This window comes from Canis aureus, chromosome 9 (assembly GCF_053574225.1).
Source record: "Canis aureus isolate CA01 chromosome 9, VMU_Caureus_v.1.0, whole genome shotgun sequence".
NCBI classification, from domain to species: Eukaryota; Metazoa; Chordata; class Mammalia; order Carnivora; family Canidae; genus Canis; species Canis aureus.
The window spans coordinates 30259914-30287539 of NC_135619.1; the positions used below are offsets into that span (position 1 = coordinate 30259914).

Genomic DNA, 27626 nt, shown 5'->3' on the forward strand with positions numbered 1-27626 from the left:
AGAGGGAGGACATGAACAGAGGAGAGGGAAAGAGAGAGAGAGAGGGAGAATCTCCAGCAGACTCCATGCTGAGCACAGAGCCCAGGGTAGGGCTTGATCCTAGGACCGAGATCATGACCTGAACTGAAACCAAGAGGTGGTCACTCAACAAAATGAGCCACCCAGGCATCCCCCTCTTCTTCTTCTTTTTTTTTTTTTTTAAAGATTTGAGAGTGAGAGGGGTTGAGAGAGAGAAAGTGTATGTGCAGGCACCCTTGAGAGGAGGGAGCAGAAGGAAAGGAGAGAGAATGTCAAGCAGACTCCCTGAGTGTGGAGCCCTGCTGGGTGGGAGAGGGGCAGCTTTGATCCCATAATCCATGAGATCATGACCTGAGCAGAAATGAAGAGTCAGATGCTTAACTGACTGAGAAACCAAGGTGCTCCTAGGTCACTTCTGACAACGAGATCTCTAGTATGAAATATAAAATCCTTCTGTAAGTACATAACCAGACACCTAAAAAATATGCTTTCAAAGGGTGCCTAGGTGGCTCAGTCGGTTAAGTATGGGACTCTTGATTTTGGCTTAGGTCATGATCTCACGGTCTGAGATCAAACTCCCCATTGGGCTCTGTGGGTCCTTTCTCCCTCTGCCTTTCCCCCACATCTTTAAAAAAAGTGCTTTCTAATACCATGAGAATATTTGAAATCTGAGGTGGTGTTTGCCATATCAAGTACTTACATATAATCTTCCCTTAAGAGAACTATTTTACTGCATATTTTAGTCACTGGCTGTCTATATCTATACAGGAACATAAAATTTTGATTTTTAGTAACTTGATGGAATATTAATAAAAGAAGGGAAGCCACATTAACAGTTAATTTTAAGTGTAGATATTCTTGATTACTATGCTATCTAGTATATAATATACAAGGATGGATACTTCTTAGATTCAGTTTAATTCAACAAATATCAGGTTTAATAATGGAAAGTAGAAATTTTATAAAGAAATAAGATTAATGTCTTAAAACAATTCTCAAGTTGTTTTAATTAATTTAACTTAGTTTTAAAAATGCCAGATATATAGCTTGCTTTATTTATTTATTTATTTATTATTTATTTTCTTGAGTTTTCAGTCTGTAAAAGTGTAAATAAAAATAATTGTATAAAAACTTTTCATAAAAATGATAATTCTTCATAAAATCATAGAAAAGAATTTTAAATTGATTGGAATAGAGCCATTGTCTACCAATAATTCTTTAAAATCAACAACAGGATAAAATAAAAGAAAACATTAATTCTAGTATGATAGAATACATAAGAAAATGACTAGTGTATATGAAAATAAAACTCACGTTTCTTTGAAAAAATGGGGTTAATTTTTTTTCCCAAAGATTTTATTTATTTATTTATTTGACAGAGAATGAGAGAGAGAGCAAGCACAAGCAGGTGGAGCAGCAGGCAGAGGGGAAGGGAGATGCAGGCTCCCTGCCAAGCAGAGACCTTGAAGTGGGCTCGATTCTAACCTTGGCATCATGACCTGAGCTGAAGGCAGACACTTACCTGACTGAGCCACCCATGTGCCTTTAGGATTCATTCTTGTTTTAAAAACTCTTTATAATATTTTATATATTTGTAATATTTATGTATTAAATATTATTTTAAATAAAAAGAGGCAGTGTCAGAGTTTAGACATCCATCACAACTATTTTTTTGTCATGGATGTTATGTGACAAAATTAGATAATTATTATATTTCTTAATTTATAATTAAATAATACAGCAATACATTTTTATTATAATTCAAAATTTTACCTAAGTGCCCCACTCACGTTCTCCTCCCCTAGAAGTAATGGTTTAATTTGATACTTATCTTTTCATTTTGCTGTGCATTAACATTCATATATAATGTGAACATAAAAAATGATATTTTTAAAAGTCTAAGTGTGATTGATTATGTTATACATATTTTTTCACAATCTACTTTTTCCATTTAAAAAGAGGCCTTGGGGCAGCCCAAGTGGCTCAGCGGTGTAGCACCGCCTGCAGCCCAGGGCATGATCTTGGAGACCCGGGATCGAGTCCCACGTCAGGCTCCCTGCATGGAGCCTGCTTCTCCCTCTGCCTGTGTCTCTGACTCTCTCTCTCTCTGTGTATTCTCATGAATAAATAAATAAAATCTTAAAAAAAAAATAAAAAAATAAAAAGAGGCCTTGGAGAGATATATCCAGGTCAATACAAATGGAGCTACTTCATTTTTAAATGCTGCACAATATTCCATATTATAGGTACCATGTAGTTTAATTAACCATTGCTCTATTGATCAATATTTTTAAGATCTGGCCTCTACAAGCTACAAATATTATTTAAACTTGAATACCACTTATTTTTACATCTTCTATGGTTGTATGTGTAAACTGCATGAATGAAATTTGAGAAGGCTGTCAATATAAAGACTTCAGCACATAAATGTTTGAAAATATTTCACATAATTCTTATACTATGCAGAGTTGCAATGGGAGTTTATTCCATATTCAGTTAAATAAAGAAAAGAAAAATTGTTTTATAAGGATCTCTGATTAGTCTCATAAACTATAAAATTGGGAAACTGTCAAAAGCAAAAAAAAAATTGGAAGCTTAATTTTTAGTAGAGCCAATATGAAGACTTCCTAAATAGTAAAATCTAATTCAACTCAGAAAATGGCATAAACTAGCAGAATTTTCAATAAAAAATACTTCAAATTTTTAAAAATATATACATTTTGATTATAAAAATATAGCAATAACTAAACTGCTTCCTTAGTTAAGTGATTTTTAAGATAGATATACAATTTCTTTTACATAAGAGTTATTAGCCTTTGTATTTCAATTCTTACTTACAAGGAAGTTAAGGAAGTTTCAATTGTAGATAAAATACTTTCTTAGAGGCTCATAAGATATCCTAGAGACTACATCTAAACAGCAAATTTGGGTTGTACAAGAACTCTTAGAAAAAAAAAAAAAAAAAAAACAAGAACTCTTAGATTTCTCAGTTCAGGCTTCAGCAAATTTAAGTGGATAACCAACAAAAAGAAAGTTTAAATTTCTTTTATGCAATAATACTACAGCAACAGAATGGAAGAATATAAAACAGTGTATCTACATACCAATATTCCTGGTTAACTAGAAATCATAAAAACAACAATCATTAAAGTCAAAGTCAGTTTTAAAATATAAGTCAAATTAACAGTACCATGGTAAATATCTTGAAGTGATCCACCACCACAGTATTCCATACAAATCCATAGTTTTTCTCGACTAATATGAAAGAAAAAGAAAATTTTATTAGCTAGTAATTCTTAATCACTGAAATACTCTGAAGGCTTTTCCTTGTCAGTACACCAAGAATTAGAATGGATTACAGGGTATAACAGGAAATTGTACTGACAAGCTCTCTTCCAAATACAGAAAAGCAAAGCAACCACTCATCTTAAATGGTTTAGATTATAATCAGTTTTATAAGCTAAAACATTTATTTGTAATATTTATCACCAGATAAGACATAATTGCATAAACAGAGGTGTCATTAATATATCAGGGGAGACAATGAGAAAACTTCAGGCAATATAACTTTAAAAATTTATATATAATAGCATTTACGTGAAAAGGAGGGAGAGGGATAGTAAAAAAATATAAAATACAAGGAGAGCAGATTTTTTTTTTTACCTGAGATAGCTCCCAAAGTAGGCAACGATGTTACAATGTTTACATTCTTTAACCATAAATATTTCTTGTTGAATCAAAGAAAAATCATCTCCTGAGAAACAAAATGATAAAACTTAGTCACCAAGTTACTTTTTGCATCTTATATATGGGGAAAAAGAGAGGAAAACTTTACAAGAAATGTTAGAGATGAGGAATTAGACAGTCTTAATACTTTGGTGGGAATATAAACTTTCTAAAACGCAGAAGCCTTAAAAATATATAAAATCTTTGAACTCATAATTTCACTTCAAAAAATTTTTTTCAAAAAAAAAAATTTTTTTTTCTGAAGGAGATCTGCACAGAGAGGAATGTTTTCTACAGTGTTAACAATGAAGAACGATTAAATAACTTATGGTACAGTTGTAAATAATACATGTTAAAATGTTTTGATATGAAAATATGCTCATTATATATATTAAGTGGAAAAGGGATGTTTAATATGTAAGTACATATGTATACAGAAAAAAAGTCAAAAAACATACAATGTTTATGTCTGGGTGGTAAAACTGAAAGTAGTTTTGCTTCTTTTTATTTGTATTTTCCAATTTGTTCATTACAAACCTGTTTGAGTTATTTAACCAAGAAAAGTTATATTAAAATGAAATACTGATTAGTTATGGGAATTTCAGTTTATTATAGGAATACCACCTAAAATGGTATTGTTGCCATTGAACTTCATTCTGTACAGTAGTCTTCGGTGGGAAGGGGGGCTTTTTCAGTTTTTATTTTAATTTCAGTTAGTTAACATACGTTAACTATCTATATTAATATGTTTTAGGAATACAATAGTGATTTAACAATTCTATTCATTATTCAGTGCTCATTGTAAGTGTACTCAATCCCCCTTCACCTATTTCACACCTCCCCCCGCCACTCATCTCCCCTCTCGTAGCCACCAGTTTATGGTTTTCGGTTTGTTTCTTTGTTCATTTGCTTAGTTTCTTAAATTCCGCATATGAGTAAATTCATATGGTATCTTTCTCTGACTTATTTTGGTTATTTCTTAATTGTCTGCCAGTAGAATGGGCTCAATGGAGATAATCCGGCAAGTTGCAGTATAAAGCCTGCCCACCTAGGTCTAGAGGTTTACTTTGTCCACTCCTGGACACCAGAATGCGGTTTCTCCTTATATCTCTTGTCTTCACCTGAGCCTTTTCCATTTTGGCATCAAAGGTGATTTACACATGTTAATCTCTAACAGGTGGGCTAGATAGATTCTAGCCTATCCTTCACTGTACCAGAAAGCCCTGAATTACAAAGGAAGAGTATAGAATTCCCTAACTTTGTTTATATGCTACTCTTTTGATTTCAGCCTACTCACTTATAAATGTATACAAAAGTCATATCTGAGCTGTGCTGAAAAATGCTCCAAATAAGTCTGGGATTTAGAACAGATTTTCTCGCAGGAGTAACTTCACAAATGATGTCTAACTTCTTAATGGTGTCTAAATTCTTAAACTGACCTTTAAAAACCAGTAATATGGCTGAATTAATACTAATAACAAACCACTACTTCCTGGGGAAATTTAGCTGAGTTCCACTCCACAACTGTGGTTCCACCAGAGGCTACGTGAGATTTCTGCCAGAAAAGGTGGGGTCTTGTTGAGACTGAGCAACAGTTTTCTACAGCTGTAGCTGGAAGCTAGAGTTCACAAGAATAGGTCATTAATAACTCATACATTTGGGGCTGTGCCTTCTTTGATAAACTTAACTTAGTGAATAAACTCCAATTTTGAATATATTCTTCATATATCTGTTTCACCAATGTCTTAAGCTTTAATCTGAAGTGAGGTGAATCTTCTTTGAATTGAAACTATACCATGGAACAGACTTCTTTAAAGATACTATTTTTGTAATCCTGAAAAGCGGATAAGCTAAATATGGTTATTTACCACAAATGTAATTATTCTTTGATGGCTTATATTAGCTTCTTGAAAATGATCTAAATTGGGGTTCACTTTATTCTTCTGATTAGGTGATGACAGTCTACCATTTCCTTTTGAGATACAGCATAAAATCCATGCCTCAGGGCTATAGGTTCCAGCTCTGCTGTTCATGTATAAATGGGTTTTGAGGAGTTTATTTTCTCAAAAAAAAAAAGTTTCATTCTTCATACTTATGCAATGTAAGGATGAGACTAGCTGAGAAATATAGAACCCCATATCTGCAGTATTGACTAAGTACCTGTTATTTCCAACTGGATGTCTTGCTAGCACCTTAAATTTAATATGCTCCAAGGTACCAATATCTTAAGAACCAATTTTCTCTGTGGACTTTCTATTTGTGTTAATGACAGTTTTTTCCCTAAAGGACTAACCTCTGGCAGCCTCTTCATAGCCATCCTAAGAGATCTGACCTCTAGCAGCAAGAGCTAGTTTGTGTCATGTCATATTTTACTTGCTGAAGGCACTGAGGTAGACAACAGACCTAAAAAAATGGGATGAGCTAATCACGTCTGGTGTCTTGAAAATTTGAACAATGGAGACTGAGTAAGTTGTTAGTAACCAGGAGAATCACATTAAAAGTGGAATATCCTTTTCCATCATTCTATGAATAATTGTGGCTAAGGTTACTAGAGATGTACTGAAAAACCTGGCTGGTGAATATATCCTTATACAAGAAGGAAAAGATCCACCAGGGACTGAATGTGTACCAAAGCATAGGCAGAGATAGCTAGGAAATCACCGAGACCAGAAGCTTATTACCTTAGGCTCTTTTAAGAGAGAGAGAGAGAGAGAGAGTGTGTGTGTGTGTGTGTGTCTGTCTGTCTGTCCTAGGGAACTCAGGCTGATTTACTCCTAGGGAAAAAGAATGACAGTCTTTAGACAGAAAAGTGATAGATTCATAATTCATAGGGAGCAAGAAGGATGGTAGTTCTGTGTCTGAGATGGCTGACATTGGAACCAGTCCTATTTCTTAGGAAGATGTTGTTGCTTATTTTATAAATAACATGAAAACAAACTCTGTAGGACAGCTAAAAGGTACTTTTTTATTAGTATCATCCAACTACTATGTAAAGGCCTATATATTACACTTGTAGTTTTATCCCATTAAAATTCTAAATTGGATATCTTAAAGCACTGTCTCCCCATTCTTAACTAATCATAAAATCACCTATTAACTAGAGATTCCTAGGCTTACTCTGTGCTTTCTGAATCAGAATCTTCAAGGGATTCCTAAATCAGGCAAGTTTCAGAAATACAGTTTAAAATAATTGTTCGGGGGCAGCCCGGGTGGCCCAGCGGTTTAGCGCCACCTTTGGCCTAGGGTGTGATCCTGGAGACCTGGGATCGAGTCCCATGTCGGGCTCCCTGCGTGGAGCCTGCTTCTCCCTCTGCCTGTGTCTGTGTCTCTCTCTCTGGGTCTCTCATGAATAAATAAATAAAATCTTAAAAAAAAGTAAAATAAAATAATTGTTTGGATAAGTATTTTGAGTTATAGTACCTGATTTATAAACAGTTTGTAACAACAGCTATTTATATCGACAGAACAATTCCATTCCAAGATTATGCATTTTCATTCTTTGCTTTGGAGAACAACAAACCTGTCAATGCAGGTTTAACATTTGGCTACTGATAAACATAATTATTTGATTTTTTAAAATATATATTTCTTTTACACTCCTTCCCTTCATCCATTGGGATGGTAGACAGAAAAGAGGGCAATGAACATGCATATAAATAATTTCTGTCTTACCTTCTGACAGTTAATTCCATATCAGGCGATCTTTTTCACAAATACATATATTTTCCTTAATCTTCTTATCATCATTGCTTATCATCTTGCTGTCATCTAATTCCTGGTCATTTACTATAGGAAAATCTCACTGTCTATGCTCTTTGTTTTATGCTTGAAGCAAAAAACAACCCTAAACATGATTAGAAAATTTAGAAACTACTATTGTAACATCTACTCAAGAAAAGGAAAGCCAAAGTCCTGAAGTTACATTGGACCAACAAACACAGAACATACCTGCTACTACTAAGTCCTTGGCAAGTGCCTAGATAGCCTCTTCAAAATGTCCTTAAGATCTGATCTTCTAATATCTTGTGGAGAGTTTTTACATATATGTTTATGAGAGCCACTGGTCTGTAGTTCTTTTTTGTACTGTCTTTGGTTTTGGTATGAAAGTTATAATACTAGCACTATAAAGTGAGGCAAGCACTGATGCTGTCAAGCACTGGGAACCTATGAGTGAAAAAACAAACAAACAAAACCAGACAAAACACTAGCTCTCTGGGTGGGTGTCAAAAAGTAAAACAAGTGAATATATATGTCAAATACTGTAAGTGATGGAGGAAAAGTTAACCAGGGCTTAGGAACAGAGAATGATGGAATTAAGTGCTGTTTTACACAGACTAAAGGGTCAGAAAGGCCTTTATGATAAGATGATGTTTGAGGAAATAGATGAATGTAGTGAGGGAGTAGGTCAACTGGATCCCTAAGAGAATAGCATTCTAGGCATAAAGAACAGCAAATATAAAAGCTTAAAGGAGTGTGTCTGGCACATTGGAAAACAGAGAGAAGCCCAGTGTTTCTAAAGTGAACCAGAAGAATGGTAGAAGATGAGATGAGCCAGGAATTAGAAGGCCAGATCAGAAATGGCCTTTTCTGGGATTCCTGGGTGGCTTAGTTAGTTAAGCATCTGTTAATTCTAGTTGAGGTCTTGATCTCAGGGTCATGAGTTCAAGTCCACATGGGGCATGGAGTCTACTTAAAATATAAAGGGGGGAGTGCCTGGATGGCTCAGTCAGTTAAGCATCTGACTCTTGACTTCAACTCAGGTCATGATCTCAGGGTCGTGAGATCAAGCCCTGAGTCGGGCTTCCTGCTCAGGTAGGAGTCTGCTTGAGATTCTCTCTCTCCCTGCCCCTCTACCCCTCCTAGAGTGCACATGTGTGCTCTCTCTCAAATAAATAAAATCTAAAAACAAACAAACAAAAAAACCGGGATGCCTGGGTGGCTCAGTGGTTGAGCATCTGCCTTTAGCTCAGGTCATGATTCCAGGGTCCTGGGATCGAGTCCTGCATCAGACTCCCTGCAGGGAGACTGCTCCCTCTGCTTATGTCTCTGCCTCTCTGTGTGTCTTTCATGAATAAATAAAATTAAAAAAAAAAAAAAGAAATGGCTTTTCAGCCATCATCATAAGGACCTTGGATTTTAATCCAAGCAAGATAGCAAGCCTTTGAGATTTCTGAGTAATATAGTATAGTATCTTAGTTTCAGAAGTATTGCTCTGGTTTCTGTGTTGAGAACAGCTTCAACACAGTGCATGGGGGTGAGTGGGGAGGGAAAAAGTTGGGGGAGTGATATCTTAAGGTCTAAAGCAGAGTGATCATTGATACAACTCAAGCTAGAGTTGGAGTGGCTTAGATCAGGATGTCAGCAAAGAAAGCGGGAAAATTAAGAGTCTGGATATATTCTGAAGGTGGAGCTTTTAGAAGGTCGGAATGTTTGTGTTTTTTCAAAAGTTCCACAAATGGGGGGCAGCCTGGGTGGCTCAGTGGTTTAGTACCTGCTTTCGGCCCAGGGGGTGATCCTGGAGTCCTGGGATTGAGTCCCACATCAGACTCCCTGCATGGAACCTGCTTCTCCCTCTGCCTGTGTCTCTGCCTCTATGTCTCTCATGAATAAATAAATAAAATCTTAAAAAAAAAGTTCCACAAATGATTTTTATATACCCTCCTTCCCTCAACTGAACCACTCTGTAATTCCTAGTAACCTGCCTGAATTTATGTAGTTATTAAGTGGCAGATCTGACTCCAGAGCTCCAAACTTATTCTCTCTCTCAAACCCCTAAAATTCTGTTCTTTTCATGTGACAATGTTTGAGGAGAGGGCTATAATCTTGACTAATACCAGCAAAATATTCCTTAATATATACCAAACGAAATTTCAGAAAGTTTAGCATATTTTAATATTTCCACAAAAAGTGAAAACAAATTTTCCAATTGTTATCTCACCAAATATCAACTGGTTTATGCTTCTTCTATCTACTAAAAGTATTTCTAGTATAAGTATTGTTCGTATTCCCTACTTTAATCCTCCATTAACAAATTCATAGAAAACTATCAGACACATGTCTAGTTCTATATGGGCATCAATAATGGAAATTACTTTTTTAAAACTAAATAAAACTTATTTTATTTCTTATTGTATAACCTTAATATTTTTATAACAATCAGCCAATGTGAAAAAAATATAAAGAACAAAATAGAGATCACCCATAAATCCAGTATCCAGAGACACTCCCCATTCACATTTTGAAGTTTTCTTCCAGTCCTATAAAGTATAAGGTTTCTCCCACCATATATACAAACTGGACTCCTAATGTACAATTTCACAACCCAGTCTGTAAATTGTATGTGTCATTAAGAATCATTTAAAAGGTATCCAAATTAGGAAGGAGGAAGTAAAATTATGTTTGCAGATAATATGATCTTATGTGTAGAAAGCTAAAGAGTCCACAAAAAAACTTTTAGAATAAACAAATTCAGCAAAGTTGTAAAATACAAAATCAACACAAAAAATTAGTTGTGCTTCTATATACTAATAATGAATAATCAGAAAAGGAGATTAAGAAAACAATTCCACTTACAGTTGCATCAAAAAGAATAATACACTTAAGAATGAGCATAACAAGGGAGGTATAAGTACACTGAAAACTACAAACCAATGCTAAAAGATAGTAAGATGACACAAACAGAAAGATATCTCATGCTCAGGAATAAGATAATTTACTACTGTTAAGATATCAATAAAATACCCAAAGCAATCTACAGATTCATCACAATTTGTATCAAAATCCCAATAACATCTTCTTGGGAGAAACAGAAAAAAACATCCTAAAATTCATTTGGAACCTCAAAGAACCCCAAATAATTTTGAAAAAGAACAGAATTAGAAGAATCACACTTCCAGATTTCAAAACACAATACAAAGTCACAGTAATAAAAATAGCATGCTACTTCTATAATGACATTCAGATCAACAGTACAGAGAGCCCAAAAATAAACCCCTACAATTATGATCAAATGATCTTTGACAAGGGTGCCAAGACCACTCAACAAGGAAAAGAGTCATTTCAACAAACAATGTTGGGAAAATTGAGTATCTTCATACAAAAGAATGGAGATAGACCCTTACTCTATGTAGGTACAAAGATGAACTCAAAATAAACTAAAGATCTAAATGTAAGACTCATAAAACTCTTAGAGAAAAACTTTATAACATTGGATTGAAAATGATTTCTTATATACAGAGCCAAAACACAAGCCAACAAAGGCAAAAACAGATAAATGGGATTATGTCAAACTTAAAAATTTTTTTCATCAAAGAGCACGATCAACAGAGTGAAAAGACAACCTGTGGAATGGGAGAAAGTATGTGCAAACCATATATCTGATAAGTGGTTAATATCCAAAACATATAAAAAATTCCTACAATTCAACAACAACAAAAAATTAAAACCAATTAAACCAATTAAAACATGAGCAAAAGGGGGATCCCTGGGTGGCGCAGCGGTTTGGCGCCTGCCTTTGGCCCAGGGCGCGATCCTGGAGACCTGGGATCGAATCCCACGTCGGGCTCCCGGTGCATGGGGCCTGCTTCTCCCTCTGCCTGTGTCTCTGCCCCTCTCTCTCTCTCTCTCTCTCTGTGTGTGTGACTAAATAAAAATAAATAAAGTTTCTTTAAAAAAAAGAAAAAAACATGAGCAAAAGACTTGAAAAGGTATTTCCCCAAAGGATATGCAAATGGTCAACAAGCTTATGAAAAGATGTTCAACATCACTAACCGTCTGAGAAATGCAAATCAAAACCACAACATATTGCTATCACCTCATACTCATTAGGAAAGCTATTATCAAAAAAAAAAAAAAAAAACAACAGAATAAAAAGTGTTAGTAGGGACATGGAGAAATTGAAACTCTTCTGCACTGTTGGTGGTACTACAGAATGGTACATCATTGTGGATACAGTATGGCAGTTCCTCAAAAAAAAATTTACTACCGTATCATCTACTAATCCTACATCTAGGTATATATCCAAAAAAATTGAAAGCAAGTATCAGAGATATTTGCATGCCCACGTTCATAGCAGCACTATTCATGATAGCGGAGAGATGGAAGCAACCCAAATGTCCATCAACAGATGTAAAGAGAGAAATCAATGTAGTTTATACATACAGTGAAATACCGCACATCCATTAAAAAGGGAAGGAAATCCTGTTACACACTAATTACAATATGGATGAACCTTGAGGATATTATGCTGAGTGAAAAAAGTCACTCACAAAAGGACAAATTATAGGAAGTATCTAAAGCAATCAAATTTATAAATATAGAAAGTAGGTGGTGGTTAACCAGGGACTGAGGGAAAGGAAGCAAGGGAATTATTTAACAGATATGGACTTTCAGTTCTACAAGATGGAAAAGTTCCAGAGATGTATTTCACGACACTGTAAATATACTTAACAAAACTAAACTATAAGCTTAAAAATGGTTAAGATGGTAAAGCTTAATAATACATACTTTATCATAATAAAAATAATTTAAAATTATGTGAATATAGCCTAATTTATTTAACCATTTCACTACTGTTGGATATTGAAGTTTTTAAAATTACTGTTTTCAAATACATGTTTTAAAAATAAAAATCCAGTAACCTAAAAATTTTGGTATCATTTACAGTAAAATTACAATGCAAAAAGTAGCCCTTTAATTAGTATTTGTAACACTTAGCAATGAAAAAGCTTTTTTTTACACTAGTAAGTACTAAATACATTTCTGAAGTTTATGAAATGAAATCAATGCTAAAGACAGATATCAAAGAAAACTGATTTTACTATATAGCTAATACATTAACAGTATCATTTCCAGAAAACCAATTAATTCAATGCTAAATATTATCAGATAATTTTCTTCTTGCTTTCTTTGTTAGTAATAAGGAAATATGAGTTTTTTCCACTGAGCAAAATGAACAGAGAATGTAAATAGAACAGTTATTTCTAACAAAATATTTTCTTTGGGATGCCTATCTTAGATTCTGAAGACTCATCTACAGCGAAAATCCCTATCTGTTTTAAATTCACTAACTTAGAACCAGACACTGAAGTTCACCTTTCAAATTATATAGTTACAAAAAGCATCTTCATGTTATCTTGTATTCAAAAAGCAAATTGGGATCTAACTGAAACCGAGTACCCTAGTATGACAAAGTGATTTTTACCTGTAAATTGGCAGAAAATGTCTATTTAGCCTTTATTAGTTTTTTGTATTATTTAAACTCAATAAAAATAATACTACTGATGGGCATTTGTAACCTCAACTTAACTATTCCACCAATTCATACTTGAACTTCCCAAATAGTGAAGAAAGGATACTTATTTTACTTAAGTAATATTAATACTTAATTTCACAGATTATTTTGAAAAATCAAAATTCTTAGATTTTAAAATAGAAGTTAAATACTAAAAAAGAACATACCACTTAATGAGAATAGCTGATATTTGTCCTATTTGGCCAAAGCTCTTACTTTGGGATTTCTTCAAGAACAAGGTAAACTAATGGTCGTTTAAATCTTTATATACATTTGATTTTTTAAAAATTTACTTTCTCCTGCTTATACTTCTAGCAAACAAGATGAAGTATTATAAAACAAAACTGAGGGGTGCCTGGGTGGCTCAATCGGTTAAGTTATCTGCTTTTGGCTGAGGTCATGATCTCCAGGTCCTGGAATCCAGCCCCATGTCCTGTCAGTCCAGCTTCCTGCTTGGTGGGGGGTCTCCTTCTCCCTCTGCCCCTCCCCGCCACCTGCACATGGTGCATGTACTCTCTCTCTCAAATAAATAAATAAAAAAGAATCAATGGAGAAAAGTTTTAAGCATCCATTCAAAGATACAGATTCCTATTCATTTTAAATAGCGTCTCAATTAATGAAGTACATTTAACTTGTTATTTTACCTAAAAATGCTGAATTTTTTTTTTAATTTAAGATTTTATTTATTTATGAGAGAGAGAGAGAGGCAGAAACACAGGCAGAGGGAGAAGCAGGCTCCATTCTGAGCCTGACGTGGGACTCGATTCTGGGTCTCCAGGATCAGGCCCTGGGCTGAAGGCGGCGCTAAACCACTGAGCCATCCGGGCTGCCCAAAAATGCTGAATTATTTCATGAACATTTTCAGTTCAGCATTTTAAAAAACAAGCACACAAACAAAAGCTTACTGCATTAATCACCCTGGATAATGATTTTATTTAAATTGTATCCACATAAGCAAGGCTCACAGTTTTATTTTGTTTTTAACTGAGGTATAACTGACATACATTATATTAGTTTCAGATGTATAACATAATGATTTGATATTTGTATATATTGTAAAATGATTACCACAATAAGTCTACTTAATGCTTGTTAGTAATTACAACATTTTTTTCTTGTGATGAGAACTTTTAAGACTGTACTATCTTACTAACCTTCACATATGCAATACAGTATTATTAACTATAGTCACTGTGCTAAACATTATATCCCTATGACTTATTTTATACCTGGAATTTTGTACTTTTTGAATCCTTTCACCTATTTCACTTACCCCCACCCAACCTCCTCTGACAACCACCAATTTGTTCTCTGTATCTATGAGCTTGGTTTTTGTTTTTATTTAGAGTCCAAACATAAGTGAAATCATGTGGCATTTGTCTTTTTCTGTCTGACTTGTTTCACAAAGGATAATATCCTCTAAATCTATCCATGTTGCCACAAATGACAGGACTGCATTCATTTTTTTTTACATCTATACACATCTTTATCCATTTATCCATGGACAGACACTTCATATATATCTTGGCCATTGTAAAAATTGCTGTAATGAGCATGGGGGTGCATAGATCTTTTTGAGTTAGTGTTTTCATTTTCTTCAGACGAATACTCGGAAGTGCAATTGCTGTATTATAGGATAGTTACTATTTTTAACTTTCTGAGGAACCTCCACACTGTCTTCCATAGTACCAATTTAATTTCCACCAACAGTGCACAAGGGTTCCTTCACTAACACTTACTTCTTGCCTTTTTGATAAGAGTCATTCTAACAGGTGTGAGGTAATATCTTATTGTAGGTTTGATTTGCATTTCTCTGATGATGAGAGATGCTGAACATCCTTTCATACATCTGTTGGCTATCTATGTCTTCTTTGGAAAAATGTCTATTCAGAGATTTTGCCCATTTTAAATCAAACAGTTTGGGATTCTTTTTGCTACTGAGTTGTTCACAGTTTTTAACAAACTATCATGTGCATAACTTTAAAATACTACCCTTTAGTTTCACCAGAAAAGAGAGGTAATAATGGGAGAAGAAAATGAGGAGAGGGAAAAAAGGATTCTGGTATCAGCTTTCCCAGGAATCTTGCCTCTGTTCTGGCTGTTGGCTGCCACTTAGCTACAGACTTGTTGAGCAAAATGAGCATCTGTAAAATGAGTTAGAGGGAAGGCTGCAATTCAGACACAGACAGGAAAACATGGTGACATGCATCATCGTATCTGCCTGCTTTCTTAGGGCAGTCCTTATGTCTGACCAAAGAGTGGAAAATGAAACTAAAATTCAAAATGGTATCATTAGTATCGTTTATTTTCAATACTAATCACTAGGTAAGCCAAACTTCATTTGAATGTCACCATTTGTAAGATAGTATGAATATTAAGTATCTACTATAAAAATAAGATATAGAAATGATTTAATCATTCTTAAAAATAATCATTTGTCTGTGTATACGAGGGCAACAAAAATATGGAGACAAAGGAAGGAATGCTGACATTTTCTTTTTCTACTGTTTTTGGGCTAATTAAAAAGCCAATTCCCTGTGCTAATTTACTTTTAACTCTATGTTTCACTTAGAATTTTTATGAATATTAGAAAGAGTTGCAAAAGCAATCTGTTTCAGTGAAATTTTAAATATTACAAGATTAAATTGTGAGGCAGATCTGTAATAAAATTCAAGACTGTACAATTAGTATAAACCTCAATAATCTATTTTTAACTGGGGTGAAAAGTATTATTAAGTTTACAGCTGACATAACATTTAGTTAAAGAACAAAAGTCTTGTTTATGTTTTACCCGACACAAGGCTTTTTCTAAGTCATACTGGCAAATAATTATCTTTTCAGGTCTAAATATAATTCTAAAGCAGCTCATCTGTTAAATCAATACAAGGAAGCACTTCTGTATTATACTGGCTTTACTGCAATTTTTTTTAAAAGCTACTGAGTACAGTTAAGAATTCATTTCTGAAATACAGCTGTCTCCAGAATTACTTGAAGTATCTGAACTGAATGTTGGGAAAATTCACTAGCCTGACATATTTTTACCTAATCATTCCCTTAAGTCTTTCCAAAAATGTGAAAAACACCATCTACTTTAGCTTTACTGAAAATGCTTTAAAAAAAAAAAAGGGCAGCCCAGGTGGCTCAGCGGTTTACGCTGCCTTCAGCCCAGGGTGTGATCCTGAAGACACGGGATCGAGTTCCGCATCAGGCTCCCTGCATGGAGCCTGCTTCTCCCTCTGCCTGTGTCTCTGCCTCTCTCTCTCTCTCTCTCTCTCTATCTCTCTCTTTCTGTGTCTCTCATGAATAAATAAAATCTTTTTTAAAAAAAGATAAAAATTTTGGTCAACAGAAAAACATTTTTTTTTAAAGTGGCAAAATACAAAAGAAAGAATCCACAAATAAAACAATAAAACCCAATGAATAAAATGAATAAATATTGGAATAAAATGAATGAAATGAATAAAATCCTTGTCATAACTAGATCAACTCAAATTCTAAAGCACAGATGATGAAAATCAATGAAACTATTTATTAAAATGAAAAGTATATGTATAGTATAAGAAAAACTTTTTGTTGTTATTTACTAAATTTACTAAAATTACAATTACTATTAACCATGAATTGGAATCTGAAGATATAATAAATATTTTCTGAACATCAGAGCTTATAGAAGATAAGTAGTATTAGTGCTGCAAACAGGCAGAAGCAGCAAGACCTGCAGAGGAAAAATGCCAAGACAGCCTTACAGTTTTCCCAAACACTATACATGGAGAAAATGTCTAGACATTTTTGAGGGTGGAAGAATGCATGATACAAATAGTACTTTATCTAGTCAACTGGTCATTCTTATTCAAAGACCAAAAAGCAGACATTTATAATATTCATTTGTACAAAGACTATCTGAGTGTCTACTGTGCTGTATTATATACTGTTTCAGGTGCTAAAATTTAAGTCAAGAGAGAACACTATATATTCATTTATATTTATTATATAAATACATATACATACATAAACATATAAATTTTATTTCAGAGAACTAAAATAACAAGGGCTTGAGTGGTTACTTTAAATTAGGTAGTTAGAAATGGGTCTCTCTGAGGACATGACTTTTAAGCTGAGATGTAAATGACCTGTTCAACAGATATGAAAACCAGTACTTCAGGTAGAGCGATGGGCTGTTTTAATCTTGGGCTGTTTAAATAAAAAGAAAATGAAAGCAGAGTAGAAAAAAGAAAAAGTTACACAATAAGTTCAGAGAAGCAGACAAAGCAAATCATGTAGAAGATTTTATAAGGATTGTTAAAAATGTGAATATTATTCTAAGTGAATTTGAAAGCCTCAGGGAGGTTTGAAGCAGGAGTCACTATGAGATTTGTATCTTAAAAAGATCAGTCTGGTGGCTTTGTAGCAGCTAGATGGTAGAAGATGGGAGGTGTGGGAGAGGCAACAGGGAGACCAGGAGGGTAGAGAAAGCAATAAAGAGAAGTAGACAGATGCAAGATATATTTTAGAGGTAAAGTTGAAGTAACCTGCTAACAGACTGACTATGGAATACAAATAAGAGAGCAATACCAAGGACAATGCCTAGATTTTTGGCTTGGCTAACTGCTTATCAAAATGGGGAAAGCTGAGAGAGGAGCAAGTTTGGGGTAAACAATTTGTGGATTCAAATTATACTACTGCTAATACGTACAGGAAAATGTATGTGATATGATCATTCTATTAATAGCTAATATAAAATAAGCCAGTCAGAATGGCAGGGACATGGCCTGAAAAGACCAACAGTGAGCACTGAATCCACTTAAGTATAAAACTAAGCCCAAATAATTAGTATATTATAATTATTAAAAGATATGAAGACTAACATACACTCAATGCCCCAGTATAATAAAAAAATTCTCAGGCAAAAATCTCCAAATAAACTAACCAATGTCTGAAAATTGGGGATGAAGAGGCAGAAAGATACAAATATGTAAAACTCAACATCTTTAAACCTAAAAGTCAATGACTTTCATTTCTTAAGTTAATAAACATACACTTAGTCACGTTAATCAAAGTCTTGTAAGCCATCCCCTGTTAAAAGTAGACTGTGTACCTTTCAAATTTTCAGCAATAAAGATAAGAGAAACCTCAGGCATAATTTTTTAAAAGCTTCATTATTAAAAACAAAAAAACATAACAAAGGATCAAACATCTCACTAAACAATGATACAGTAATAGACTCATCTACTAAAAGGAGAAAGAATCAGATTGGGTTATAAAATAAAACTCAAGTATGATTAGGAGAAACATTTAAAAACCAATGACAAGAAAAGATTAAAGTAAAATGACAAGCCCAAGTATAGCAGCTCTATTTGCTATATGCCACACAAATATAAATAAGAAGGAGGGTTGGCAAAATCAATGTTTGATAAAGTCAAATTAAAGGCAAAAGGGCATGAAAAGCTATCTATGAAATGCCATGTATGAGAAGCTATCTGCCAGAGAGAAAACAAGTCCAAAAAAATCAGTGACTTACATAATTATCAACAGTAACCAACTATAAAGTTTAAGGGGGAATATGCCACTTGTTAACAGCAAAAAATATCATAAAGATGAATTATTTGGCAAGCTATAATACACTTTGTTCGAAGACCTGAATTTCTACTCCTAAAATGACATATCTTCTAAATTAATCTCAACAAACTTTTTTCTCTTCGACAAAAATGATTTTAAAGTTCCCCTGAAAAAATATTATGAAAACAGAAAGGAAATAACTGAAAAATAAAAACAGTGAAGATTATAAAATGCAATGAAAAGTTAGAGTCATCAAAAACAGGATAGCACAGGGGCACATGGGTGGCTCAGTGGCTGAGCATCTGCCTTTGGCTCAGGTCATGATCCTGGGATCCTAGCATCGAGTCCTACATCAGGCTCCAGGAGGGGAGCCTGCTTCTCCCTCTGTCTATGTCTTTGCGCCTCTCTCTCTCTCTGTCTCATGAATAAATAATCTTAAAACAAAACAAAACAGAATGGTACTAAAGAAGAGATAGGAAGGAAAGGCAATCAGTTGAACAGAAAACAAAACCCATGGATACATGGAAATTTAGTTTACGACAATCGAGGCATTTTGAACCTGTGAATAAAAGACACAAGTCTGTGCAAACAACTCTGGGAAACTGTCTAGCTACCTGAAAAAGAATAAACTTAGAGCTCTCCTTCACCCTGTAGAACAAAATTGCTCCTGATGGAGTGAATATATAAATGCTGGAAGAAAATAAAGAAGACTAGAAAAAATTACAGTTAAATAGTTTTAGAATTGTCTATTAGAAAAAGCCTACTGAGGAAAAGCAGAATAGTGAAAGGAAAACCTAAACTCATCTAAGAGGAAAGAAATAACTTTCACACAGAAAAGTATCACTAGAGAAAAAGCCACTTGCAAAAATTTTGAAGAGACACTAGTGAAGAGTCATTATTCTCAAAGTGCAAATAGCATCTAAAAATTGGTAATAAAAGATAACTTGGTAGAACTGGGCAAAATGTACAGGCAAATAACAATGTAAAAATGATCAAATATTAAAATCACATTATCATGCATTTATTGAACTTCTATATTATTCTTTTTAGGGGGAGAATTTAATCATTTGTCAATCTTACATATGAATGAATTCTGACATAAGGTCAACAAAGCACAAAAAAATTCAAAGCTTTCAAACTGTCTTAATTAATGGTCCAACCACTAACCCTTGTGTGTTAAATAATATCATATGATAAGTTTCTCTTTTATGACTTATTAAAAAGTTGGTATAGTAAGATTTTTAAAAATATATTTATTAATTCATCATATGAACTATAGTCAAAAGCCATATATCTTCATCTTAAATAAGTGAAACTATGCTAAAACAAGTCCAGTTCACTCACTGAGGGCAGAGAAGGGATAAACATCTTTGTTTCCTCTGAGAACTCAACCCATTCATTATCTGGACTATAACCATACCTTGAACATAACTTGAATATTTGCTCAAGTGACTCCTCCAAAAGAGGCAAATGCTTGCATAGTTGTGTTATGCTCTCTTCTATTTGTGTTAGTGACATCATTGGAGATCATTCTATACTTACTAGATAGAACTTAATAAGAGAACTCTAAGAGAGTATTATAACAATTTCGAATACCCAGGGGAGAAAAGGATATTGTGTTTTATATGGAAGCTTATTTTTAAAGTGTTACAGCATATGCTACCCTCAGTAATATCTAATGAATCATACACATAATGATGAAATATTATATCTGAAATGCAAAAATATTTTAAATGCTCAAATTAAGAAATTGTTTGGCATAATTAGTCACACAATTATTCTACATGTCTAAGTTTATGAAGCAGCAAATGAATAAATCACCAAATATTCATCTACCTGGTCAAAAATTACTATTCCTTATCCCAATAACATTTTTTTGCAGAAATAGGAAAAACCAATCCTGAAATTTATGTGATATCTCAAGAGACCCTGGATAGCAAAAACAATTCTGAAAAAGAAGATCAGAATTTGATGATTCACATTTTCTGATTTAAAAACTTACTACAAAGCTACGTTACTCAAAGTAGCGTGATACTAGCATAAAAACAGACATCTGGACCAACAGAGTAAAAGAGAGAATCCAGAAGTAAGCCCTGCACATATGGTCAAAGGTTTTTTGATCTTCAACCAAAAAGATTTCCGACAAGGCTGCTAAGACTATTCCATGGAGGAAGGACAATCTTTTCAACAAGCGGTGCTGGGAAAATAGATATCTACAAACAAAAAAACAAAGCTGGACCCTCACTCAACACCATATACAAAAATTAACTCAAGATGATCATAGACTTTTTAAGACCTGAAACTATAAAACTCTCACAGTAAAGCAAAGCCTACTGACACTAGATTTGGCAATGATTTCTTGGGTATGATACCAAAGGCACAGGTAACAAAAGAAAAAATAGGCAAGCTGGACTTCATGAAAATTTAAAAATTTTATGCATCAAAAGACAGTATCAACACAGTAAAAAGCCCATGGAACGGGAAAAAATATTTGCAAATCATATATCTGATATGGGATTAATATCCAGATTATACAAAGAACTTCAAAAACTCAACAAGAAACAAACAACCCAAATAAAAACTTGGCAAAGAAATTAAATAAACATTTCTCCATAAACAATATACAAATAAGCACATAAAAAGATGCTCAACATCACTAATCACTACGGAAATGTAAACAAAAGCTACAATGAGATACCCCCCTCATATCCATTAGGATGGTTGCTAAAACAAAACAAAACATAAAAATAACTAGTATTTGTACAAATGTAAAGAAATTGAACACTTGAATACTGCTGGTAGGAATGCAAAATTGTACAGCCAATGCAGAAAACAGTACGGTGGTCTCTCAAAAACTTAAAAATCAAATTACCAAAAAAAATTAAAAAAAAATAAAATAAATAAAAAAAATCAAATTACCTCTAGCAATTACTCAAAAGAATAAAAGGTTTGGAAGAAATATTTATGTGCTCATGCTCATATAGCAATATTATTCACAATAGCAAAAATGTGAAAGCAACCCAAGTGTCCATCAACATATGAACGGATAAGTAAAATGCGATCTATGCATTCAACGCAATGTTATTTAGTCTTGAAAAGTTAAGAAATTCAGATGTATGTGACAACTGGATGAGCCTTGAGGACGGGACATTATGCTAAGTGAAATAAGCAAGCCAGTCACAAAAAGACAAATACTGTATGCTTTCACTTAAATGAGATACCCAGAATAGTGAAAATCAGAGACAAAAAATTAAATGGTGGTTGCTAGGGACTAAAAAATAGACTGGAATGGGAGTTACTATATAATGGGTATAAAGTTTAAGTTTTTAAGACAGTGTCCTGAAGATAGATGGTGGTGATGTTAGCACAACATTATCAATGTATTTTGTACCACTGAACTGTATGCTTAAAAATGGTTTTGATGGTAAATTTTCTGTTATATGTATTTTACCACAATGAAAAAACTGGAGGAAAAAAGCTACTATTGCTCTCAGAATCTTTCAGGTTACCAAAACAACAAAATTGTTACAGGTTTTACCCAAAGCAAATTACTCAGTATGGTTTTGTTTTGTTTTTGTTTTTGTTTTTTTTTAAAGTAATCTCTATGCCCAACAGGAGGCTCAAACTCACAACCCTGAGGATCAAGAGTTGTGTGCTCTACTACTGACTGAGCCGGCTATTTTAAAACAGCTTTCTGATACACAGAAGTGTCAAGGAAAAAAAAAAAAGCATTAGGCTAAGACCAGAGTTATTAAATTTAAATCAACCAGCTAAGTTATAGCAAGCATATAAAATAACATTATCTCAAATATTCTCAAATATCTTGCCCCATCCATAAATACTTTCCTAATTAAATATTCATAAAAGCTAAAATTGAAGTTCAAATATTTCACTGCAACCTTAAAGGAAAATTACTTAAGTAACTTTAAGTCTTCCAATTTCCGAACATGCACATTTCAAGTTTTATTTAGCAACAAAACTATCACACCAAACTCATCTCTAACTAACAACCTCCAATGGAACTTAATTATAACCATATTGGATATTCTACTGCCCTGACAACAAAGACTTCTTTTTGGAAGAAGGGAAATAAGGACAAAAATATGGAATGTGCTTGTTAAGTCCTATATTTATGAACTACACAAGAAAAGTATTCAAAAATTATCTTGAGAGTTTTAATACATACCAGGCTCCAATTTGATAATTTTTACTGCAGCCAACTCTCCTGTATGAATATTTCTAGCCTAAAATGAAAATAAAAATGTTTTTAAGTTTGTTAATTATATAAAACTTATTTGGCACTAGGTTAATTAGTTGCTTATTAACCATGCTTTGAACAGAACTAAAAAGCAAACCCTTTATTTCCAACAAAATGAATATATTCATTTTCTCATTAAAGAAAAATATAGAAAAGATACATATACACACAGTTACCTTTAGTTCTGCCACTCAAAAATAGCTATTATTTACAATTTTTGTTATACTTCCACTAAGTGTTTTCTCTATACTAGAATTAATATATTTTTAAAGATTTTATTTATTTGAAAGAGAAAAAGTGAGGGAGCACAAGCAGAGGGAGGGGCAGAGGGAGAGGGCTCCCTATCTAGCAGGGAGCCTTAACTGGGGCTCAATGCCAGGACCCTGAGATCATGACCTGAGCCAAAGACAGATGTTTAACCTTGAGCCAGCCAGGTGCCCTTAGAATTAATATTGTCCTTAATTAAAAAAATACTCATGGAGCGGCACCTGGGTGGCTCAGTGACTGAGTGTCTGCCTTTGGCTCAGGTCATGATCCTTGGGTTCTAGGATCAAGTCTTGTATCAGACTCCCCACAGGAGACTGCTTCTTCCTCTGCCTATGTCTCTGCCTCTCTCTCTGTGTTTCTCAAGAATAAATAAATAATCTTAAAAAAATACTCATGGTTTAATAAAAAATAAATTTTAGGGCAGCCCGGGTGGTTTAGCGCCGGCAGACCAGAGGTTTAGCGCCGCCTTTGGCCCAAGACATGATCCTGGAATCCCAGGATTAAGTCCCTCATCGGGCTCCTTGCATGGAGACTGCTTCTCCCTCTGCCTGTGTCTCTGCTTCTTTCTCTCTCTGTGTCTCTCATGAATAAATAAATAAAATCTTTTTAAAAATATAAAATTTATATATTATTATTTTATAAATAATAGATAATTAAGGAAAAATTTAGAAAAACACATTATCTGTATTTTACTACCCAGAGGAAAAAAGTTAATAGAGCATGTGTTTCCCTTTTTGCCCTGTGTAGATATGTATACTGTAGAAGATGATGCCATCATACTCTTCCACAATGTAATCTATAATGCTGCACAATTTTCTATTAATGGGAGATAGATTGTATTTCACTAATCTGGCATTGTTGAAGAAGGAGGGTTTTAAATTATTCTGTAGTAATAAACAGAGGGATAAATATATCTTAGCTTTATTTCTATCCACAGCTTTATTTCCTACAGATAAATTTCTAGAAAAAACTATTCACTACTTAATCAAAAATCATGGACAGACTGTTTTTTTTAAAAAAAAAAGATTTATTTGAGAGAGCATGTGCACACACACACAAGTAGAGGAAGGGACAGAGGGAGAGAATCTTGAAGCAAACTCCCCCGAGCTGGGAATGCAAGGTGGGGCTGGAACCCATGATCCATGAGATCACAACCTAAGCAGAAACCAAGAGTTGATCACTTAAAGTGCATCACCCAGGCACCCGTGGAGAGACTTTTTATAATTAGTGCTGCAATGATTATAACTGCAAATATTTTGGCACATATCAGAATTTATCAGTAAGGCAACCTACAAGTATAATTGTTAAGTCAAAGGTATGTGGATTTTAAGTGGATGTATTGCCATAGTGCCCTTCAACAAAACTATGTGAATTTATACTCTCATCAACCTTGGATATGAAATCTACATTTGCTCAGTTCTCTTGTAGGTCCAATTTTTAATTGTTTTTAAAATTATGTACCTTCTCCATGTTATATATAATTTTAAATGGCTACAGAATAGTCCATATAATTATTCTCCCTTATTGTTAGAGATTAAGAATGTTACATACAGTCTTTTCATTATTTAAGATTATTTCTTTCAAATGGATTCTAGGGTTTGAAATTAACTAGGTCTAAGGGCATGCATATAAACATTTAAGGCCATCAATACATACTACCAAAACAGTCTAAAAGCACTGTACTGTTATGTTGTCACTGCTACTATGAGTGCTCATTTTCACTGCATTCAGTGGCATTCCATATGTGGAATGAAATTTAATAACAATGTATTTCATTTACTATATTAGATTCAAATGTAAACTTTCATACTTGGCATAAAATATAACATATGATAAAACAGAAAAGTAAAATCACACCAATTTGCTGGATTAAATAAGTAATGTTACAAGAGGAAAGAGGAAAAAAGGGAAAAGAATAGAAGGATGACCAAGAAGGTAGGGAAAACAGCCTTCAAAGAATACTTTTAGAAATGACATATAGAAGGTGAAGAAAAGAATAGGGGAGAGGGATACGGAAGGAAAGTCAAAACAGGAAGAAGAAAAAAATGATTTTCTACAGAAGTCTCAAATATGCTATGTTGTGATAAGTTCACATTTTTCTCATCTATTATAGTAAATTAGGGTAAGGAGGGGTCTGGGAAGAGAAAACAGACATTTTAACTCCCCCCATATAATTATCCCTCACCCAATGCAAACATATTTAGAGACACAGGAACAGGTCAGCCAAAAGCCTCACACAACTACCCTCTCCTCTTTCTTGCCCTTAGAGAAGAGAATTGTCTATTAGCTTTAGGTCTTGTCCCAATTCCTAAGATCTTTCAGTATCTCAGTTCTTCCATGGGTTATAGAAAATTATGTGCACACAAATTTAGGCTGTCCACTACTCAACATTTCACATGCCAGTGAGATTCTGGTACAGAAAACATGGCCAGAAGTTATAAGTAGTAATAACTGACCTCTTGGGAATCTTGTTCAGTGGGTTATAAAATGTGTATTAGAAGACAAATTCCATAATAATGATGTAAATTATATTTATAATTGCTTTATAGTTTGAAGGAACTCTTACATTCATTACTTAATTCTGTTTATTTAAACACAAAGACTTAGCTCAGTCAAGTTAGGGGACTGGCTCTAGGCTATTTTACTGGCCAGGGGAAAGAGAAGGAGTTAGAACCCAGTAACTATATTCTGTTGTCAAGGTTTCACCGCTCCTTTCAATAGATGAGAATTCTGTTTTCCTTTTTAAAATGCAACTGATACCAGAGAAAAGTATTAATTTCATAATATCTAATAAACTTGAGGGATGACTTCTGTTGAAAATAATGTACTAATCATATTTTACATTAAATTATTTCCTATGGTGATTTTCAATGTAAGAGGTTGTGAACTCTTACATATTTAAGATCTTAAATTTGAGAGTTGAATTTGATCCAAGGAAAATATTATTATTTAAATAATCTGGAAAAAGTTACCAAATAAAAATCAGTAGCCTTCCAAAATGTTTAAAATCTATCTTATAGGATTGGGAAAAATATCAGCTGACAAGATTCAACTTATTCTTCTTTTAAGGCTCCTGCAGTATAATCTAGCCAACATAATTCATTTTCATCCCTACATGTTGATACATTTCCTGGTTTTTCCCTCTTTCTGTATTTCTCTAAACAATAATTTTTAAAATATCCCTGGAATCCCATAGAAAACAAAAAGCACCTGTGGATATATAGTAGAAGTTTATATACTGGGAAGAAAGATTTAAGTGTAAGAGACATAGATGCCACAAGTAACATGTATGTACACTCACAAACAGTGACAGTTGAACCATTCAAGGTTCTAAAATTCAGATAAAGAATGCAGTATTTAACTCTTTTGACAGTGATAGATGCTGACACATCTCCAGCAACAAAATAACTTCAGGGTATCCATTACTTCAGTTTTCAAAGCAAAACAGGTGTTAGGGCAATACACTCTGCTAGTCACTAGAAACCAAAAGAAAATATGAGCCCATACTTCCCAATTACAGATTATCAAATGAGTACCAACAGCATGAAAAAAAATCTAATATGCTTCTCTGAGAGTATGAAACAATTAATTCTGGTTTTTAAATCCGATTAACCAGAAGCAAATGTCTTGGTCTCTAGTTTGAAAGCACTGTCCTCATTCTGGTACCTTCTCCTTCCCCTGCCTTTCTCCCCTCCAAATTAGCCTAGTTATTTCAGATTTCTCCTTCAGAATGAAATTTAGATATTATGGACTCCAGGAAGTTTTGCTTGACATCTCAAGGCTGCATGAAGTGTGTTCTCTTTTTAGCTATAGGCAGGATTCTATGAAGAACTATGCCACAGGTAGATGCTCTATAAATTTGTTGGACAATTATGATTGTAGTAAGGTATTTGTTCTCTTTACTTAAAAAATAAGAATATTAAAATTCTCCACAACTAGGAAGTGCTATGACACTAATAATATACTGCTTTAAACAGTCTTTGTTTATTCATGTTAATTTGGTTTCAATTTTTTTAAGGATTTACTTATTTGAGACAGAAGTAAGAGAGGGTATGAACCAGTGCGTGGAGGGGCAGAAGGAGAGAACCTTCAAGCAGACTCTCAGCTGAGCATGGAACCTGATGTGGGCTCAATCTTATGACCCATGAAATCATGACCTGAGCTGAAACCAAGAGTCGGACACTTTAGCCAACCAAGCCACCCAGATGCCCTTCACTTACAATTTTTATTACTGTGCATTAAAATTAAGAATTTTAGAGAAAAATTTTATTTGTAAAAAATCATTACAAAATATTTTGTTCTAAAAGATTCAAATATTATAAAATGACAGTCCCTCTCCCCCATTTCATCCCCCTGAGTAAGTACTGTAAATTGTTTAGAATATATCCTTCCAGATTTTTAATTAGGTTGATTCTTTTTTAAAAAATTTACTTATTTTAGAGAGAAAGAGAAAGAGATTAAGTGGGGAAGAGAGGCAGAGAGAGAGAGAGAGAATGCCAAGCAGATCTC

At 33.8% G+C, this 27626-nt stretch overlaps 1 protein-coding gene across 4 annotated transcripts in view; it reads right to left on the reverse strand.

The window, feature by feature from the left end:
* Positions 1-27626, reverse strand: part of MAP4K5 (mitogen-activated protein kinase kinase kinase kinase 5) — a 108849-nt gene that overhangs the window by 59027 nt on the left and 22196 nt on the right. For 3 of the 4 annotated variants that reach the window (XM_077909239.1, XM_077909240.1, XM_077909238.1), the window contains exons 3-5: positions 22779-22836; positions 3682-3772; positions 3209-3273 (exon numbers count right to left, since the gene is read on the reverse strand). In XM_077909239.1, coding sequence (XP_077765365.1) covers positions 3209-3273; positions 3682-3772; positions 22779-22836 — 214 coding nt within the window. The remainder of the gene's footprint in view (positions 1-3208; positions 3274-3681; positions 3773-22778; positions 22837-27626) is intronic. The other variant, XM_077909241.1, reaches the window with a different exon arrangement.